Genomic DNA, 22,336 nt, shown 5'->3' on the forward strand with positions numbered 1-22,336 from the left:
ACAGAGCACAGGGGCGAGACAGCACAAACGGGACAGCACATGAGGGGAGAACACAGCACAGGAAAGAGAGACAGCAGACAAGGGGGATAGCACATGGAATAGACAGGTCAAAGAAGAGAGCACAGACTGGAGAAGTCAGCACATGGGGAAAGAGAGAGTGGATAGGTGGGTGAGCACTTGGGGGGGAGAGATTCTCAACGCTGCAAAGTCTGCCCCCATTGTGACATTACCGCCCTCCCGATGCGATAGCACCACACAATTGCGCCACCACACTCTTCACTAAGTAACACAAATCACACACAGCATTGATGCAACTCCTTTTTTTATTTAATGGTGAAAGGAAAAAATATGAGGTATGACATGAAAAAGATAAATGCTGTTATCTCTTCAAATGTCCTTTTTGTAGTCCGAAGTTCTTTTTTCGTAGAACGGAGCAGGTTTACAAGATTTCTACCCAACAACCAGAGGACTTATAATAGCACAAGTTTCATTTCGCAACATGACGTGACCAGTGCTGGCTACTATTTACTATTTTCTCTTAATGGGATCTGACAAACCTGCATTTGGACTTTTGAGATCGTTTTAGTTCATTCCTGTATACAACCTTCGTTTTTACTAATGAAATGTCCCCTATAACACACAAGATGCATATGAATGCTTTACATAAAAGCACTTCCATAACAATACACTATCCTTGTGGACAATGTTTATATGATATTCATATGACTTGTGATGTTGTTCTCATCCTCCAAGGAGACGTCATGTTGTTAAGTGATGGTTTAGTCTCTACCTATTTTCTACATAGACGTCATGCTATATGCTATCGATTCCTTTTTCTGCAGGTGTGGCATGAATATGATAAAGCATAATATTAGGAGGGAGAATGATTTGCAGACACTATGACCGGTAAAGGAGTAATGAGCGGCTCATCTCACACTAGGGGTGACTGTGAAATGAACGGCAGATCGTCTCTCCGAGTGATTGCTGATGTGACAACTAGGACCTCACCCCTACCAGCATTTACACAATATGTCAATCACAACTGTATTATCTCAATGGAAACTGTAACAGAAAACATTGCTTTAAAACCTTTATTATATCTACCAGCAACATAGAAAGTACAGATTCAGACAAGTCTCAGCAATAAGTTATACGAAGGCCTTACATTTTGCTGCCTCCCATTTTCTGTTGCCGGAGTAAGCAGTTTTAACCTGCCACATTAAAAAGTTACCAACTGGTACTATGTAAGATGGACAATGCAATGGGGGCCTCCAGGTCACTGCTATGAGGAAATATAAGTGAACGAAGAACTTGTACATGTCACCGAAAGCAAAAGGACTACTACAGTCGTAGGCAAAACCGTAGCAAAAACTGTACATCACTGAAATGCAGGAAGAGTATTTTGACACGGGAGCTGCAGGCTTGTCAGATCATATATGAATAAAAGGGACAGGCCTGCTCAGAACCAGAGAGACTGAGAGGCCACCAGTAAAGAAGACATCATCTACAGGGACGTGCTAGGCAGATAGTAAGATCAGAAAATCAGCTGATCCTTATGATAAAATGTGCAGCAGGAAGCATGGTTAACTGGAATCATCTGCATGTGTTGTGCACTGCAGTCTACCACGTGAGGCGTTAAGGTGGAATATTCTGCAGGATAACCGTTAACCCAACATGCTCTGCAGTCAGAAGCAAGGAAGGGGCTACTCCAAAATGCTCTACAAATAGGAGCCGGGATTAATTCAAGGTGCTCTAAAGATGGATGATGGAAAGGGGTTGAATTCAGGAGATAGAGAGAAGGCCTAAAGGAGAGTAACTGCTGTCTGATTGTAGGAAAGGGCTAATGTATAATCTGTATGCTAGAAATTATATTACTCCTACTAAAGAATTGTGGTGGAGGATGGCAGGGTTCATGCAGGCGCACTGCTTCTTGTGTCCTGGCTGAATGATGGTGACATTAATTTTGTATATATATTTATATTCCCAGAACCCCCTCCCCCACCCCACCAATTCCCATTTTAATATCTACAACCCCCAAGTTACTCCAAGTAAATGTCTTCTGTGGGACAACTGAATTCCACGTGTTCCTGATAGAATTCCGAGAAAGCCCGTCTAGAAAAAAAAAGAAGAGAAGAAAAAAGTCATTGGATTATGCACCGCTCAAGCTACGGCATACAATACGAAAAGGCTCTTATATCCAGCTACCTTCCACCCCACACCTGAGGATGTAAAGACATTAAGGCCCCGATTCATTAAGACAAGAGTTTTGCATGTCTGTCTCGAAGAGGGAACCAGGACTGTGGAGTCTGTAAGCCAAACCTCCAACTCCGACCCCACATCACTGCCTCACTACTGAGCATGTGCATAAAGTGCAGCACAGATTCATCTCCACTAAAAGCCGAGATCCTTAGATCAGGAACAGAGCAGACATTTATAGGACACTTCATATCTTTCCCAAATTCTTATGAAAATGTTTACAGCACATCCTGCATTGTACTACTGTTCCCAATTTATTACATATTTTAGGAGTCGGTCCATTTTATACCAACTCCACCAAAATGGACCCCGACTCCACTGGGTGACTGCTGGCCCTGGAATGGGAAGAGGGGGTGTTCATTGGTCAGGTGCTGAAGAGCGATAATCTGACTCCCATCCCAGGCTGGTGCGGCAGGTTCGGCAGTGCTCGGTCGTGCGGGGGCTCCGCCAACATTTTCAGAAAGCTTGGAGCCCCCGCACAATGCCGAGATCTCAATCTGGCGGCCATTTTCCCGGAGGCCACTGCATTGCAGCAATGGATATGTGAGGGCTACGGGCTTTCACAAAATGGCAGAACCCCGCACCAAAGAGCACGGCTGAACCTGCCGCATCATCCTGGGTTGGGCGTCAGATCATCACTAGACCACCGAACACCTCCTGTGACACCGCTCCACCAGCGCCGTCGATCCCAACCCCCTTACCGCTGGTAAGCTGAATTCAGACTGTAAGACGGAACCCCATTTGACCCATTCATTTTTTTCTCTATTTTCCTTCTGAAAATTTATGGTACGTCATAGTCCGGAAAATATGGTAGTTAACACCTCTCTTGTATTCACCTGTCCCTTATACCAGGGATTTGTATGCTTATTAAAGGCTGTTATCTAAACATGTCTGTGAATAGCATTTGTAATTGCTAATTATTGGCCATTTATGAATGAGTTGGAGTTTGGAAACAGAGGAGGATGAGTAGATTTTTGATTTCAGATTCCACCTCTCTGGTCTTGTATAAGAATCTAGAAAATAAGACTCACCCCACACACTCAGCTACACGTCGCATTGAGTCTTGGGAAACGAAGACATGGCAAGCAAATCGATTCAAAACGGGGTGTTTCGTAATGAAGCCGAAATAACTAAAAGAGCAAGTGAAATATACAAAGTTAGGAAAGTCACATAGAGTGACAGGTAAGAGTTTGGGCTCCACTGGTCAAAATTACTGCTACTGTGAACAGTTAAGCAAGTTAAAGATGAAATAATCTCTAAAGGGCTAACGTTAAAGATGACACATTTCCTTTGTATTTTAGGCCAAAAAAATACATATATTGTCATTTTCTACATTTTAAAAATTACAAAAAGGAAAATGGGCCAATGCAGAAGTGTGAGTACCCTTGGATAATTGTGTGCTCAGATAACTTTGACCAAGGTTTCAGACCTTAATTATCCTGTAAGGGTTTTGGCTTGTTCACTATCATCATTAGGAAAGGCCAGGTGATGCAAATTTCCCAGCTTTATAAAAACCCAAAGTCCTCTAACCTTGTGCCAAAAAAGAACAGCCATGGGCTCTGCTAAGCAGATGCCTAGCACTCTGAAAATGAAAATAGTGGAAGCCCACAAAGCAGGAGAAGGTGATAAGAAGATAGCAAAGCGTTTTTAAGCTGCCCTTCAAAATCCACAAGAAGCTACCTCAAAAGGCACAAGCTGAAGGTTTTACAATGGCCCTTATAGTCCCCTGATCTGATCATCATTGAAAATCTGTGGTTAAACCACAAAATAGCAGTGCATACAAGAGGACCCAGGAATCTCACAGAAGTGGAAGAGTTTTCCAAGGAAGAATAGATGACAATCCCTTAAACTAGAGTTGAAAGACTCTTGACTGGATACAAAAAAACTGTGATACTTACAAGAGGGAGTATAAAAGAAGTGCTACTAGGTACAAACTATGCAGGTGCATTTTTAAAATGTAAAAAAAACAAAACAATATTCTAAATAAATATGTGTGTGTATATATATATATATATATATATATATATATATATATATATATATATACAGTCATGGCCAAAAGTATTGACACCCCTGCAATTCTGTCAGATAATATTCAGTTTCTTCCTGAAAATGATTGCAAACACAAATTCTTTGGTATTATTATCTTCATTTAATTTGTCTTAAATGAAAAAACACAAAAGAGAATGAAGCAAAAAGCAAAACATTGATCATTTCACACAAAACTCCAAAAATGGGCTGGACAAAAGTATTGGCACCCTCAGTCTAATACTTGGTTGCACAACCTTTAGCCAAAATAACTGCGACCAACCGCTTCCGGTAACCATCAATGAGTTTCTTACAATGCTCTGCTGGAATTTTAGACCATTCTTCTTTGGCAAACTACTCCAGGTCCCTGATATTTGAAGGGTGCCTTCTCCAAACTGCCATTTTTAGATCTCTCCACAGGTGTTCTATGGGATTCAGGTCTGGACTCATTGCTGGCCACCTTAGAAGTCTCCAGTGCTTTCTCTCAAACCATTTTCTAGTGCTTTTTGAAGTGTGTTTTGGGTTATTGTCCTGCTGGAAGACCCATGACCTCTGAGGTAGACCCAGCTTTCTCACACTGGGCCCTAAATTATGCTGCAAAATTTGTTGGTAGTCTTCTGACTTCATAATGCCATGCACACGGTCAAGCAGTCCAGTGCCAAAGGCAGCAAAGCAACCCCAAAACATCAGGGAACCTCCGCCATGTTTGACTGTAGGGACCGTGTACTTTTCTTTGAATGCCTCTTTTTTCTCCTGTAAACTCTATGTTGATGCTTTTGCCCTAAAAGCTCTACTTTTGTCTCATCTGACCAAAGAACATTCTTCCAAAATGTTTTAGGCTTTTTCAGGTAAGTTTTGGCAAACTCCAGCCTGGCTTTTTTTATGTCTCGGGGTAAGAAGCGGGGTCTTCCTGGGTCTCCTACCACACAGTCCCTTTTCATTCAGACGCCGACGGATAGTACAGGTTGACACTGTTGTACCCCCGGACTGCAGGGCAGCTTGAACTTGTTTGGATGTTAGTCGAGGTTCTTTATCCAACATCTGCACAATCTTGTGTTGAAATCTCTTGTCAATTTTTCTTTTCCGGCCACATCTAGGGAGGTTAGCCACAGTGCCATGGGCTTTAAACTTCTTGATGACACTGCGCACGGTAGACACAGGAACATTCAGGTCTTTGGAGATGGACTTGTAGCCTTGAGATTGCTCATGCTTCCTCACAATTTGGTTTCTCAAGTCCTCAGACAGTTCTTTGGTCTTCTTTCTTTTCTCCATGCTCAATGTGGTGCACACAAGGACACAGGACAGAGGTTGAGTCAACTTTAATCCATGTCAACTGGCTGCAAGTGTGATTTAGTTATTGCCAACACCTGTTAGGTTCCACAGGTAAGTTACAGGTGCTGTTAATTACACAAATTAGAGAAGCATCACATGATTTTTCGCACAGTGCCAATACTTTTGTCCACCCTCTTTTTTATGTTTGGTGTGGAATTATATCCAATTTGGCTTTAGGACAATTCTTTTTGTGTTTTTTCATTTAAGACAAATTAAATGAAGATAATAATACCAAAGAATTTGTGTTTGCAATCATTTTCAGGAAGAAACTGAGTATTATCTGACAGAATTGCAGGGGTGTCAATACTTTTGGCCATGACTGTATATATATATATATATATATATATATATATATATATAATTTTGATCAGGGGTGCCCAAACTTTTACATTCAATTGTAAGTAAAAAGGAATCACCTGCGAAAAAGACAAACAATTTAATCTCAAAAAGACAAAATTTTACAAAATTGGGTGAAGGAAACATAAATTAAATGTAACACTTAATGGAATTGATGTGTACTATCCAATAGTAAGACAGACAAGAAGGTAGATGAAAGTATAGAGTGTTCAGCACATCCTTACAGCCACAGTGTCAATCATATTACTGCTCGACTGCTCGCTGCCAATCACTGGGGTGGTCAGCAGACTAATCACAGGCACAGGCATGGTGGTGCAGGATACCCTACTGTATTTCATTCCCTATATGGCTTGTGTCTGTTATGTATATAAAAAAGTGTGTTTAACCCTTGGATTATGCAAATTGTCTCTTCAGAGAGGAAGAGGACTAGAACTCTAGTGCCACCTATTGGGGGTAGCAATCCTAAAAGTCAATGTTGACCCTTTAACGAGCCTAGTTACATGACTTAGGATAAAAGCCAAGCCAGAATCTCCATTTGCAGACACTGTGTTTCGGGGTACTCCCCCTCATCAGTGCAAAGCGGGAGAAGATCTGGTTTGGCTGTGAGAGAGGCGTCTGATGAGAGAGGCTTTGCACTGATGAGGGGCAGTACCCCGAAACACAGTGTCTGCAAATGGAGATTCTGGCTTGGCTTTTATCCTAAGTCATGTAACTAGGCTCGTTAAAGGGTCAACATTGACTTTTAGGATTGCTACCTCCAATAGGTGGCACTAGAGTTGTAGTCCTCTTCCCCTCTGAAGAGACAATTTACATAATTAGCATATTTCCCAGAGGAGCATTGCGGCTTTAAGTCTCCTCACCTCGACATGCTTAGCATGTCATTCTCCGCAAGGAGAAATGATACTTCTTGGATAACCCTTGGATGTCCTTTTATATTTTATATACAAGTACTGTTTGAGCCTGATGTCCCTGATGACTTGAACTCAGGTGTCCCCTAACTTGTCGAATGGTTCTGACTTTGTCATTATTCTTGTCTCTCTCGTTCTGGCCCAGCTAGCAAGGTTACTTCTTTCACCTCTCCTGACCAGCAGCTATTCCATGGATGCAACCCAGGGCACCCAACAAAAAATGGATCTGCTAAGCCAAGTGGATAGGGATAGCTTCAGGTTTGTTTGTGGACTCCTATTGCGTTGATAGATTCTTAACACGTGTCTGCCTTGATGCTGCTAGTCACAGACACTTAACAGAATAAGACGCTTTATTCTCTGGCAGCAGATAGAATCTCATTTTAGTTCTAAATAAGGAGTTTTCTCCGCCGTACTACTACACACGTTCAGCTCCTTACCCGTAGAAAAAGGGCAGAAAGCTATTCCTGTGGATTGTTCAGCAGTTAGCTGGGGATCACTCTGCATAATGCGAAAAGTGACTTGGTATGCCATGCCAGAGCACTCAGCTTATTAGGCAATATTACACACTGCAATACATAGTGAATACCATAAGGCGCCATACTTATGTAAGTAAATGTCATGACATAATGTTTTGAAATAGCATGTAAAAGGCAAATGTTTATATTATTGTCATGATAGTCAATGGTGTGAAAACCTCTTTAAGGTAGCATAAGAACTTAATATCTAATGGTCCTTACCAGACAGGAGAACTAGGGGAATGGCACTGTCTTTGCCACCTAGAGAAATCAAGGTGCAGAAATTTCAGGTTGCTTGTAGGTAAAATTTTATTCAAACTGATAAAAAAACAAATAAAAACTATATACACAACGCGTTTCGGCTGTTTGCAGCCTTCTTCTGGTGTATGGAGAAAATGAGTTTGACCCAAAACGCGTTGTGTATATAGTTTTTATTTTTTATCAGTTTGAATAAAATTTTACCTACAAGCAACCTGAAATTTCTGCACCTTGATTTCTCTTGGTGGCAAAGACAGCACCATTCTCTGGTCCTCCGATCTGGCATCTTCTTTGTGGGATACTCCTGTTTCAGGGTCCAATTCCTCCTCACCATGCCGGCAGCAGTCTCTTGCAAATACATCTATACTTCAAGCGGGAGATGTGCCTCTGTTTGCACAACTGCATCAGGTGAGCAAACTCCTATAGATATTCACATTCTCAATTGGTTATATCTTACTATGCTTAGATGGCGTCACATTTTTTTCCTGTTTTAGGAACTTTAACTCTGCTCTAATGGTCCTTGTAATATGAGGCTGTCATGGCTTCAATTCTCCAACAGTCAGCTGAACCTACAAACTAGTATATAGAGCTGTTTCTAATACAAGGTTTAATGAAAGTTTAGTGGAGGAGAAACTTCCTGAACTCATACTGATCCACTTTCATTTGCCTGTGTACGTGATTTAGAAAGTAGACTGTAAGCTCTGATGCCCATTTAGATATTCTGTCCACTGCCACCGGACAGGTATCAGACCACTACTTACCAGCTGTTGCGTGGATGACAACCACAGAAGGAAATATTTTTCATTTGAAAAAAGTGACTGCAACGTTCATCCTGCAAAACAATGACGGAAAAGGGAAATAGAACCAGTGTGAATAGGATGTTATCCATACCCGTGTATAACGCCTTATGTTACTGTGTTGGAAAGCGCAGTAGTCTGCTGTACTTTCCGCTGCAAAGAAACGTATGATATGCAGTATATGTGTACTTACAACGGGTTTCTATGGTGCGGAAAGGCAGTAACCTGCTGTACAGTATGTCCACACTGAAAATGCCAAACCGTCCAAATTACCTCTAACAAGGCATTTTATTCTAATAGGTAGAATGCCTGATGATGACCGTTCAACCTGAACAGATAATAACATAGCAGTACATAGGACCATATATAGTGGGGTAAATAAGTGTTTGATATGCTGCCGATATTGCAAGTTTTCCCACCTACAAAGAATGGAGAGGTCTGTAATTTTTATGTTAAGTACACATCAACTGTGAGAGACAGAAGCTAAAAAAAAAAAAAAACGAAAAACAAAATCACACTGTATGATTTTTATATAATTAAAGTTGCATTTTATTGCATGTAATAAGTATTTGATCACCTACTAACCAGCAAGAATTCTGGCTCTCACAGACCTGTTAGTCTTACTTTAAGAAGCCCTCCTACTCTGCACTCATTACCTGTATTAATTGCATCTGTTTGAACTCGTTAACTGTGTAGGGAGGAGGGCCCCCGTAGAGTGGCCGGGCCGGAACCAAGGGGACCGCCATCTAGGTTCCTAAGGGAACTGTACCAGAGGAACGGAGAAGGAGAGTGGACTGCTGGGAGTGACAGGACAGCAAGGGGAGGGGCGAGTATAAAAGGGACAGGGAGCGCGCAGGGGAGTGAGTTGGCGGAACGGCAGACACGAAGCAAGAGACTGCGGGACTTTGAGAGAGCCAGAGTGACAGACGGTGACCAGAGAGGAGACCAGCGGCAGAGGGGAGACTTGCATTGGCCTGCGGAGAGTAAGCGCCGAACCTACCAACAAGAGACTTTCGCTTCACTCCAATCCGGGGTCACTCCCTGCCCACGGTCGTCCGCAGCTGTTACCGCTGTGCTCCAGCCTGTTGCGGCTGGTCCGCCGCCTCTCGCAGCCGCTGCCGCTTCACTCCAGCCAGCGGCTGCGGCCTCTTCATCATCGGCCACAATGGATGTCACCCCGCCGCAGTCGGCAGTTAGGGCCTACTCCTCGCCTACAGAGAAACTCTTCGTCTAGACCCAGGCCTTGCACGTGGCCTGCCAACCGCCATTCCTGGTAACTGCGACAACCCTGCTTGGGGACTGGAGTCTCCTTGAACTCGCTTACAAGCCGAACCCCGCTGTGTCTACAGGGGGTTACCTCATCAAAGGACTCCTTCAAGGCCTGTTGTGCCCCAACTCCTCCTGGGCGCTGGGGCGCCCGAAGACTACGACAGATCTTCAGCAGCTGGGACCAGCGGCTGCGACACCAACGCAGCCTCATAAGAGACGCCGAGGGACTTCAGGACGGATAAGAGACACTATAGGAAATAAGGACCGTAGTCGGCCATATCGCGGCCCTATAGCAACCGGCTGTTGCCGGATTAGTCTTGTTCACTTTTAAAGTGCTTGTTTGTGCAGAGTCCCTGCGAGGATAATAGCTGTTATTGTTTTTGGTTGCTTATCAAATTTATAAAAGTTCTCTAGCTAAAGTTCAACTCAGTCTCGTGTCTCGTCACTGCATCCTGCGTACCTGCTGTTACCTACACCCAGCGGCGTACCGTCAATAGTAGCAGACCACGTAGCTGCTACGGGGCCCGGACAGGTGAGGGGGCCCGCGACGGCCGCTGCGGTTGGCTGCTGTGCTGACACAGTACTATCTCCTTTAATTAAATGTAAGCGACGGCCACCGGCCGCTGTATACCCCCTGGCCCCTTGAAGCTCCCCTTTCCTTGTTTCCTGGTCAGCAGTTGGCTGAAGTCTCTGGCTGGATTTGCATAAGAACGCCTCGCCTCATGGCAGCCAGAGAGCAGCACACGTGCATTGCAGCAAGCAGAAAACATTCATGAGCCTCTCTCACTCAGGGAGAGGGACACACACACAAGACGGTGACTCGGTGAGCCCGGCTGGGGGTTGATTTTTTTTGTTAAATGTGTCCCCTCACTGTGCTGGCAGCCTGGCACTTTACATTTACAATGGCTCTGGCTGCACTTTGCACCTTAGGGAGGGGGGCCCGGCTGCACGCACTGTGGAGGGGGCCCTGCCTGCAGTGCAGGGGTGTGTGTGTGTATATATATATATATATATATATATATATATATGTATATACACACACACACACACACACACACACACACACACACACACATACAGTGGGGAAAAAAAGTATTTAGTCAGTCAGCAATAGTGCAAGTTCCACCACTTAAAAAGATGAGAGGCGTCTGTAATTTACATCATAGGTAGACCTCAACTATGGGAGACAAACTGAGAAAAAAAAATCCAGAAAATCACATTGTCTGTTTTTTTTTTCATTTTATTTGCATATTATGGTGGAAAATAAGTATTTGGTCAGAAACAAAATTTCATCTCAATACTTTGTGATATATCCTTTGTTGGCAATGACAGAGGTCAAACGTTTTCTGTAAGTCTTCACAAGGTTGCCACACACTGTTGTTGGTATGTTGGCCCATTCCTCCATGCAGATCTCCTCTAGAGCAGTGATGTTTTTGGCTTTTCGCTTGGCAACACGGACTTTCAACTCCCTCCAAAGGTTTTCTATAGGGTTGAGATCTGGAGACTGGCTAGGCCACTCCAGGACCTTGAAATGCTTCTTACGAAGCCACTCCTTCGTTCCCCTGGCGGTGTGCTTTGGATCATTGTCATGTTGAAAGACCCAGCCACGTTTCATCTTCAATGCCCTTGCTGATGGAAGGAGGTTTGCACTCAAAATCTCACGATACATGGCCCCATTCATTCTTTCATGTACCCGGATCAGTCGTCCTGGCCCCTTTGCAGAGAAACAGCCCCAAAGCATGATGTTTCCACCACCATGCTTTACAGTAGGTATGGTGTTTGATGGATGCAACTCAGTATTCTTTTTCCTCCAAACACGACAAGTTGTGTTTCTACCAAACAGTTCCAGTTTGGTTTCATCAGACCATAGGACATTCTCCCAAAACTCCTCTGGATCATCCAAATGCGCTCTAGCAAACTTCAGACGGGCCCGGACATGTACAGGCTTAAGCAGTGGGACACGTCTGGCACTGCAGGATCTGAGTCCATGGTGGCGTAGTGTGTTACTTATGGTAGGCCTTGTTACATTGGTCCCAGCTCTCTGCAGTTCATTCACTAGGTCCCCCCGCGTGGTTCTGGGATTTTTGCTCACCGTTCTTGTGATCATTCTGACCCCACGGGGTGGGATTTTGCGTGGAGCACCAGATCGAGGGAGAATATCAGTGGTCTTGTATGTCTTCCATTTTCTAATTATTGCTCCCACAGTTGATTTCTTCACTCCAAGCTGGTTGGCTATTGCAGATTCAGTCTTCCCAGCCTGGTGCAGGGCTACAATTTTGTTTCTGGTGTCCTTTGACAGCTCTTTGGTCTTCACCATAGTGGAGTTTGGAGTCAGACTGTTTGAGGGTGTGCACAGGTGTCTTTTTATACTGATAACAAGTTTAAACAGGTGCCATTACTACAGGTAATGAGTGGAGGAAAGAGGAGACTCTTAAAGAAGAAGTTACAGGTCTGTGAGAGCCAGAAATCTTGATTGCTTGTTTCTGACCAAATACTTATTTTCCACCATAATATGCAAATAAAATGAAAAAAAAAACAGACAATGTGATTTTCTAGATTTTTTTTTCTCAGTTTGTCTCCCATAGTTGAGGTCTACCTATGATGTAAATTACAGACGCCTCTCATCTTTTTAAGTGGTGGAACTTGCACTATTGCTGACTGACTAAATACTTTTTTTCCCCACTGTACACACACCACTGAGCCACCAATGATTTATTCTGCCTTGCTAAATGTCTGTGATATATATTGACAATCAATCAGCTACTTGTTGGCCAATAGATGATAGCCCATTTTGGCATTTCTTATGCTCACAGGATGATCAGTATAGATTGTAACCAGTATGTGCTGCTGAGAACAATAATAATCTATGCACACAAAACAAAGAAGGATGTGTTACTGAGTGGGATTATTTTTAAGCCAGATTGAAAATCATTTTAGTCAAGAATTGTTTTGTTCATTGTTTGGGTGATCGGCTGTCTGTTTACACCCTGATTATTGGGCAATAAGCAGTTCTAGGACTCCTGCAGTGTAAATCCAGCTCTCTAAAAAAAAGTGACCCTATGTATTCCAGGATGGTTGCAGGCAGTCACACCGCTCAGGGATCATGCCCATTTTTTTTTGGGGGGGGGCCCCATTCAGACTTTTGCTATGGGGCCCCATGATTTCTATGTACGCCCCTGCCTACACCTCTATAAAACACGCCTGTCCACACACTCAATCAGTCACACTCCAATCCTCCACCATCGCCAACACCAAAGAGCTGTCTAAGGAACCAGGAACAAAATTATAGACCAGCACAAGCCTAGGATAGGCTACAGGACAACTACACTAAGTTGCCATGGATAAAAAAAATACTGCAGGGCACGCAGGGTCCCCCTGCCCACGCCAGCACATGTCCAGGCCCGTTTGAAGTTTTCCATTGACCATCTGACGATCCAGAGTAGGCATGGGAGAAGGTCATGTGGTCAGATGAGACGTGTGGTCTGATGAGACCAAAATAGAACTTTTGGTATCAACTACACTTGCCGTGTTTGGAGAAAGAAGAAGGATGAGTGCAACCCAAAAATCACCATACCAATCGTTAAGCATGCAGGGAAAAACATCATACTTTGGGGGTGCTTTTCTGCAAAGGAGACAGGACAACTGCATTGTATTGATGGGAGGATGGATGGGGTCATGTATTGTGAGTTTTTGGCCAACAACCTCCTTACTGAATGTTGTCAAGCGACAGCCCCGAAACCTGAAAGATCTGGAGAAGATCTGCATGAAGGAGTGGGCCAAAATCCCTGCTGCAGTGTGTGCAAACTTGGTAACGAACTACAGAAAATGTCTGACCTCTGTAACTGCAAGAAAAGGTTTCTGTACCAAATATTAAAATTCTGTTTTTCTATTGTTTCAAAGACTTATTTCATGCCATAAAATGCTAATTAATTATGTAAAAATCATACACTGTGATTTTCTGGTTTCTATTTTAAGATCCTCTCACAGCTGAAGTGTAGCTAAGATAAAAATTACAAACGTCTCCATTCTTTAAGTGGGATAAGTTGCAAAATCGGCAGAGTGTCAAATACTTATTTTCCCCACTGTATAATGCATACGTTCCCCATGTTGAGTAGCTGGTAACAGGTTGGTCTTGAACATATGATCTGAAGAAAAAGGTGGAGTCTAAAGTTACCCCAAAGCATCAGACTTGGGAGAATGGGAAATTTTGAAGTCTTCAAGAGTTATTGTGAAGACTCATGGGATACTTCGGGGTAGTGGAAAGGAAAGATAAGAAACTCAGTTTTCACCACTTTCAATGTGCGAAAGCAAGAGGAGAAGGTGGCCATATCTAATAGGCACGGATTTGATGCATCTTGGTGCGCAATGCACCAGTCTAAACCAACTCACACACAGTAAACACGACGCTCACAAGTTGATGTCATTCTATATATTCTTTATGTCATCTTTAAAGGGAATCTGTCACCCCTTTTTTGAGATACCATATAATGATATCATTCAATTGTGTGTCACATAAGGATTCTCTTAGTACTTTTGCTTCCCCCTGACCCCGCACCTTTCATGCATAAATACCTTTTTTATATTGGTTCAGATGTATGTAAACTGCCGCTGTCCGGTCCGCTGGGCGGGGCTTATTCACCTGCTCCCCCCCTCCCTGTCTTGCTCTACACAATAAGAAATGCATAGAGCAAGACGGGGGGGGGAGCAGGTGAATAAGCCCCGCCCAGCGGACCGGACCGTGGCAGTTTACATACATCTGAACTGATATAAAAAAGGTATTTATGCATGAAAGGTGCGGGGTCAGGGGGAAGCAAAAGTACTAAGAGAATCCTTATGTGACACACAACTGAATGATATCATTATATGATATCTCAAAAAAGGGGGTGACTGATTCCCTTTAAAGACTAACACTTGCAGTTTCTTTCTTCTGTCTTACCTCAGGTCTATCGTTTCCTCTCAGAATGAGCTTGACACCACGCAAAGAAATCTCCAGTTCACAGCTCGCAGGCGGCCGCAGGTGCACGGTCAGCTTCCTTGCAGTTGCAATCTGGTGGTGGTATAAATTCCAATAATAACTAATAACTGTAGAGAACTGTACTGAGAAATATAACCTGCAATAACTGATATCAGGATTTGGATCTACACAACCATACATCATATTTCATTTTGCTGAGCATGTCATGAGAAGTAACATGGAAACCAGATACCTCTGAGTACTATAGGTAGTCCTTTACAATGCAGTAAGTAATATTGAAACTATGGAACTTTCTTGTTGCATGCCTTCTTAACGGGAACCTACTAGTGGTAAATAGTGTTTAAATCTTGTATAGCCAGCTTACTAGAGCAGCCACTACTGAGAGAAAATGAAGTTTATTCTCCCGGCAGCCAGTCACTTCCAGTCATCGAGACTATGCGATGGGCTGATAAAGTCACCACTCACTACACCGTAAGAGCAGCAGTTATCTCTTCACGCATTTTTATTGACAGCCTACTACTATGCACACAAACACTGCACATACACACTGCAGAGCAGGCTATCAATCAAAGTGCCTGGAAGTGATTAAGAGCACTAGCGATATAGTGAGCAGTGACAATATCATTTCATTTTCTGGTTCGTCACATTAAGGGCACACAGAGCCGTGGGATAGTCTGCTGCCACCTGGAGGCTGACACGATTATTGTATATGAATAAAATTGGCTCCTCCCCAGCAGACTATACCTCGCCTGCTGGAGACAGGCTTCCTCAGTTTTCTGTAGTATCAGATGGAGGCAATGTCTGTCAGACCTGTCTTAGGCTAGACGCTAACCATTTTGCTCTTGTTTTTTACATAGATGTCTCAGGGTAGCAGAGTGTAATTGTGCACTCTGTTACACCCACGTAGCGATGGAGCATACATGCTGTAATTGTTCAGTCCGTATCCTCTCGCGTCGGTGTGGCCGGACTAATGTATCTTTTCACTATCGGTAGTCAGGCACTCGGACAGAGGTCCATAAACTGAAGGGGGCGTTGTCAGCACAAAAAATGTGCTGAAAAACTCCTTATACACGAGCATATAGGGTACTCAAAGGAGAAGAGAAAAAAGGTGTATGCACATGCCAGGAGATCACCTTATAAAATTATCAATTTATTGAATACATCATAATATAATGACAAATCAAAACAGTACATTATATTAAAAACATTTAAAAGAGGATACAAGTCCAAACAAGGTAACACATAGTAGCTGCCAGAATATAAGAAAAGCACCTAACCTCATTTACTCATGTAGATAAAAATACATAACACACAATGTATCCATTAGGTTGCAGAATAGAAGTTATGTCAAATGCACTAAGCAAATAGACACAACATATAATGCAATGTAATGCAATGCATAAGGTACCAAAAAATGTTTAATTAGTGGCTAAGACATAACATGATAATCATCAGCAGCCAAATGGCCAAAGTACGAAGGCAGAAATAATTTGAAAAAGCATAAGGTATTCCAGGCGTAGGAGGCAAAATTTGAGTCTAATAGACCTAAAAGATGACAAACCTTGGACAAGGCAAAGAATATGAAATGAGGGATGAAGACCCCACATGTATCGCCACACCTGCTGTAGGTGGCTTCCTCAGGGGTAGGGGTGAATGAATGTACACCCTAGTGTCACTTTTATATAGGCACAAGTCAAATGGAATATGAAACACACAAGTAAGATATAAAAACACCTATCAGAGGCGATGATGGAGACTGGGAGCAGCAAGTTGGCGTCCGGAACTCATAATTGTGCATGTGTCATGGGGTTACTGTGACAGTGTGGAGCTAGAAGACCGCACTTCTCCTTCATTTTAAATGTGTTTATTTATTCTGGCAGAACAGGAGTTAAATCAGGGTTAATCCCTGTGCTCACAGCTAAGCTTGATTAGCCACTCATTTTCCCTTTATAATCTGGGCTCTGATACAAATCCTTGTGGGAGTTAGCTTTATTGCTGCATGGCTAACGGAGGGAGAGGAGTTCTTATGGGAAGGAGAGTTGGAGGAGTTATTAGAGGCTGTTGCTTGGTTTGTATGCGTGGTAATTCCTTATCCTTCTCTATTTTGGTTTATTTCCCTACCTTCATACCCCGATGCATTCCTCTATTATATGTGAGTGAATATTTAGTATGCCTGGAGTTTTCTGTTAACCCTTGTTTGTGTTGCCTTGTCAGCCGCGAAGGGATGCCAGCACTGCACATTCTCCCCCCTTTACTCACTCTCCAGAAGGAAAGGGGCATGGATTTTCTTCTTGGGCCCCCACGACCTCTCTCAGGACGGAAACCCTTCAAATCCACTACAAAAAAAGGTTTTTCCTCTTACCCTTTTAGTGGCCAGAATATTCTCTACCTCGAAATAAATCTTCAGCGCTGACTGTTTGATAACCCCCGAAAGTAGCGATAAAACAAGGACCCAACTAGCACGAAGGCAGCTTGAGATGGACAAACTTCGAAGAAAGCCAAAACTTGTCCCCAGGACGAAACAAAGGCGAGTCTAGAGAAAGCCCTTGGTGATAACTTCTGCTGCATGGATGTTCGAGGCAGTAGCTACAGGGAATGGAATATTGGGGCATTGACCACACACAATAAAAACGGAGAGTTAGCAGAGGACTCGCTCACATGGTTATTGTAGGAGAATTAAGCCCAAGGCAAGAATTTGACCCAATCACTGTGTTGAAAATTTACAAAATGCCCCAGGAAATTGGTTAAGATCTGGTTGACCACTACCTGGCCACTGAATTAGGCTAGTAGGCTGAAGAAAAGTCCAGGGTTACATTGACTAGCATGATGTGAACTGGATGCCTCTATCAGAAACTATATGGAGTGGTAACCTGTGAAGATGGAAGATACAGTCATATGTAAAAGTTTGGGCACCCCTATTAATGTTAACCTTTTTTCTTTATAACAATTTTGGTTTTTGCAACAGGTATTTCAGTTTCATATGTCTAATAACTGATGGACTCAGTTATATTTCTGGATTCAAATGAGGTTTATTGTACTAACAGAAAATGTGCAATCTGCATTTAAACAAAATTTGACCGGTGCAAAAGTATGGGCACCCTTATCATTTTCTTGATTTGAACACTCCTAACTACTTTTTACTGACTTCCTGAAGCACTAAATTGGTTTTGTAACCTCATTGAGCTTTGAACTTCATAGCCAGGTGTATCAAATCATGAGAAAGGGTATTTAAAGTGGCCACTTGCAAGTAGTTCTCCTATTTGATTCTCCTATGAAGAGTGGCATCATGGGCTCCTCAAAACAACTCTCAAATGATCTGAAAACAAAGATTATTCAACATAGCTTTTCAGGGGAAGGATACAAAAAGTTGTCTCAGAGATTTAACCAGTCAGTTTCCACTGTGAGGAACATAGTAAGGAAATGGAAGAACACAGGTACAGTTCTTGTTAAGCCCAGAAGTGGCAGGCCAAGAAAAATATCAGAAAGGCAGAGAAGAAGAATGGTGAGAACAGTCAAGGACAATCCACAGACCACCTCCAAAGACCTGCAGCATCATCTTGCTGCAGATGGTGTCACTGTGCATCGGTCAACAATACAGTGCATGCATAACGCCTTTTTGTATGACCAAACAACTCAATCTTTGTTTCATCAGTTCAAAGGACCTTCTTCCAAAATGTAACTGGCTTGTCCAAATGTGCTTTTGCATACCTCAGGCGACTCTGTTTGTGGCGTGCTTGCAGAAACGGCTTCTTTCGCATCACTCTCCCATACAGCTTCTCCTTGTGCAAAGTGCGCTGTATTGTTGACCGATGCACAGTGACACCATCTGCAGCAAGATGATGCTGCAGGTCTTTGGCGGTGGTCTGTGGATTGTCCTTGACTGTTCTCACCATTCTTCTTCTCTGCCTTTCTGATATTTTTCTTGGCCTGCCACTTCTGGGCTTCACAAGAACTGTACCTGTGTTCTTCCATTTCCTTACTATATTCCTCACAGTGGAAACTGACAGGTTAAATCTCTGAGACAACTTTTTGTATCCTTCCCCCTGAAAAGCTATGTTGAATAATCTTGGTTTTCAGATCATTTGAGAGTTGTTTTGAGGAGCCCATGATGCCACTCTTCATAGGAGAATCAAATAGGAGAACTACTTGCAAGTGGCCACTTTAAATACCTTTTCTCATGATTTGATACACCTGGCTATGAAGTTCAAAGCTCAATGAGGTTACAAAACCAATTTAGTGCTTCAGAAAGTCAGTAAAAAGTAGTTAGGAGTGTTCAAATCAAGAAAATGATAAGGGTGCCCATACTTTTGCACCGGTCAAATTTTGTTTAAATGCAGATTGCACATTTTCTGTTAGTACAATAAACCTCATTTGAATCCAGAAATATAACTGAGTCCATCAGTTATTAGATATATGAAACTGAAATACCTGTTGCAAAAACCAAAATTGTTATAAAGAAAAAAGGTTAACATTATTAGGGGTGCCCAAACTTTTACATATGACTGTATGTTGGATTAACTTCTCTGCAAGCATAGAAGCAGAACGGAATATGCTGGATTTAATTCTCAGCAAGCATAGAAACAGTATGGAGACCCAACAACGGAGTAAAGTGGGCCATCTCCGAGAAGCGATCCATAACTACCCAGATGACGGTAGAACCAGTAGACAATGGAAGATCGGTAATGAAATCAATCGCGATGTGCTGCCAGGGAGTTGATGGTATTGGCAGGGGTAGTAACCAACCGGATGGAGAGAGAACACCAATATGTCGTTCAAGTAAACCACCACACGAGTAGAGTAGATCATTGAAAATATCGTTCACCAGTTCTTGGAAGATGGCTGGGCATTCCAGAGCCTAAGTACGCAATACTCATAATGGCCGTCTCGAGTGTTAAATGCAATCTTCCATTTGTCCCCCTGGTGTATTTGGATCAGATTACATGCCTCCCGCAGATCAAGCTTAGTATAAACTCTGTGACCTCTGAGACAAATCAATCAACTCCGAGATGTGGGGAGGGGCAGAGAATACTTATTCTTGATCATTATCTGGTCTGGTTGAGGTCCCTATAATCAATACAGGGTCTAAATAAGCCATCCTTCTAAACAAAGAAAAACATCTCTAGCCGTGGAGGCTGACTTTCGAATAAATCCCCTAGCTAGATTCTCCTTGATATATTTGGACATGGCTAGAGTCTCTGCCTGGGACAGAGGGCAGGTATGACGTTGATGGGGGAGGAGAACTAGGTGGTAACGTCTCCACTTCATTCTTATCGAAGATGTCCGTTTAAGTCCAATAACCGGGAGGCAAGGCAGGTAAATTTGATGGAGTAGCCGCAGGTTCAGAGGGACAGATGGGGAAAAGACATTTCTCCTGACAGGACTAACCCCTACGAATTGCCTCTCCGGATCTCCTATCCAAGACAGGCGTGTGCGCTCGTAATGATGGCAGGCCCAGAAACAGAGGATGGGACAAACCTGGAAGCAGATAAAATGAGATCTGCTTTGAGTGTTTCAGCTGGAGGTCTCCCACCAGTGAATGACACCACCAAAGGACTATGAAGACATTGGATAGGGATCTGATAAAGGGTTGACCGCGGTGTTGTATGAAATTTCCTGCGAAATCAGAGTCCAGATAGGCCGATTCAATGAAACTGGTGTTGACATAAGAAATGGACACTGACATAGCGAGGGGAGATAAGAAGTTCTCACCAACGGTAGCCTCTCCTACTTATACTAGGCTTTGGAGTTTCCTGGCTTCACAGGACAAGAGCGAATTAAATAAATCGGCACTACTGTAGTAGAAGCACCTCCACTGGGACCGACGAACCTCCTGAGGATGCTTAGCCAGCTTAATATGGTCGATTTGCATAGATTTGGAGGTGGGTGTCAAAGCTGAGGTTTGTGGTATGCTCAGCCTCTGGAAGGTAGAGGCCAAGTGCATAGGTTTTATTTTCTCTTGGATTACCTCCCGGGAGCGTTCCTGAAACATGAGGTCGATCTGGGTAGCCAAGGATACCAGATCATCTAAAGAGGAGAGAACATCATGACCAGCCAGTTCTTCCTTAATTCTCCCAGATGGGCCCTCCCAGTAGGCAGCTACCAGCTACTCGTTATTACAATCGAGCTTGAAGGACAGGGTATGAAAATGGACGGTGCACTAGCCCACAGTGATATTTCCTTGGTGCAGTCGGAGGAGGGAAGATGCTGAGGAAGAAACACGACCCGGCTCGTCGAAGACTTGTGGAAGGTTTCTTTAAAAGTCTGGAGTCTGCAGATTGAGGGATCCCTTCTATCCTATTAGAGGTTGAGCCATGCGAGAGTCTCACCACCTAGGTAGGACAAGATAAATGCCATTTTGTCCCGGTCAGATGAGAACTGATGTGCCAATAGCTCAAAGTGTAGCATGAACTGATTGAGGAAACCGCAGTATTGTGTAGGATTGCTGTCAAATCATGGAGGAGCAGACAGACAGAGTCCGGAACCAGGAACTAGTAGACTGGAGAGTCACAGCAGAAGTTGCCACAGCATGTACAAGCGGGTGCTCACTGTCCGCAAATAGGACATGATTTTGTCCTGCTGGTCTGTCTGGCGGAAGACCTCCTGGTACAGCTCAGAGACTTGAGGGGACTGAGTCAGCAGGTTCCATGGCCTGATCAATCTGTAACACCCATGGTAGTGGAACCACTGTGCCGTGGTCCGAAGAGAGCCTGAAGGGACATAACTAGGTGAACACCCGACTCTTTGTTAAAGTCCCTGATAGTGTGGTTAGACTTGACTCCAGATGGACGCCAGGTGTTTCTCCAGGATAGACCTTGGACACACAGCAGCAGACTCTCAAAGGGAAGAAACGAACAGCCAGGAATGGGTGGGCTCGACAGGTTTGGCTGATATACAGGTGGGCACGGCAGGTATGGGCGGGCACGGCTGGTACACAGGAATGCACGGCAGGTGTGGCAGGCACAGCTGGTATACAGGAAGGCACAGATGGTATACAGGAAGACACGGCAGGAGCTGTCAGGCACAGCCGGTATACCGGAGGACATGCCAGGTACTGGTAGGAACAGGTGTGTGCCCTAGCTATTGTGTTTCAGAGAGATCTGGCATGTAAACCCCAAGCTAAGACTTTCACCCAGGAGATGGCGCACGTTAGACCACCCTATCGGATTCCCCTAGATCCTTGGGATCTGAATCTTCTTTTGGAGGCTCTTCAGTCTCCCCTTTTGAGCCTATCAGAGATATCTCTACACTATTTATTTCTTATAAGGTAGCTTTCGTTATAGCCATTACTTCTATTATGAGGGTCATGGAGCTTGTGGCTCTGTCTCGTTGCGCTCCTTACCTTGTTCTTCATCAAGTTAAGGTAGTGATAAGGCCAGTTCTGTCTTTTCTCCCAAAGGTGGTCTTGAGATTCTACGTTAATGAAAACATTGTTTTACCTTCCTTATGTCCGGCACCATCTCATCCCATTGTGAAGGTTCCGCACAGGTTGCACGTTTGTTAGAGCCGTAAGGTACTATTTATCGTCAGCTGCCTCATTCAGGCGTTCTGACTCCTTCTTCTTTATACCAGAGGGCCCTCATTGGGGTCAGGCTGCTTCTAAAGCAACCATTGCCTGCTGGATCAAGATGGCTATTATCCATG

At 43.6% G+C, this 22,336-nt stretch overlaps 1 protein-coding gene across 1 annotated transcript in view; it reads right to left on the reverse strand.

Annotated features, from left to right (window-relative positions):
• Positions 1 to 305: 305 nt before the first annotated feature.
• Positions 306 to 22,336, reverse strand: part of MAPK8IP2 (mitogen-activated protein kinase 8 interacting protein 2) — a 119,833-nt gene continuing 97,802 nt past the window's right edge. The window contains exons 9-12 of the mRNA XM_073579312.1: positions 14,657 to 14,767; positions 8,416 to 8,486; positions 3,288 to 3,386; positions 306 to 2,112 (exon numbers count right to left, since the gene is read on the reverse strand). Of these exons, the coding sequence (XP_073435413.1) occupies positions 2,040 to 2,112; positions 3,288 to 3,386; positions 8,416 to 8,486; positions 14,657 to 14,767 (354 nt within the window). The 3' untranslated portion in view covers positions 306 to 2,039. The remainder of the gene's footprint in view (positions 2,113 to 3,287; positions 3,387 to 8,415; positions 8,487 to 14,656; positions 14,768 to 22,336) is intronic.

The sequence above is a fragment of the Dendrobates tinctorius genome, unplaced genomic scaffold, assembly GCF_039654945.1.
Source record: "Dendrobates tinctorius isolate UK_male_01 unplaced genomic scaffold, ASM3965494v1 ptg000062l, whole genome shotgun sequence".
Classification (NCBI taxonomy): domain Eukaryota; kingdom Metazoa; phylum Chordata; class Amphibia; order Anura; family Dendrobatidae; genus Dendrobates; species Dendrobates tinctorius.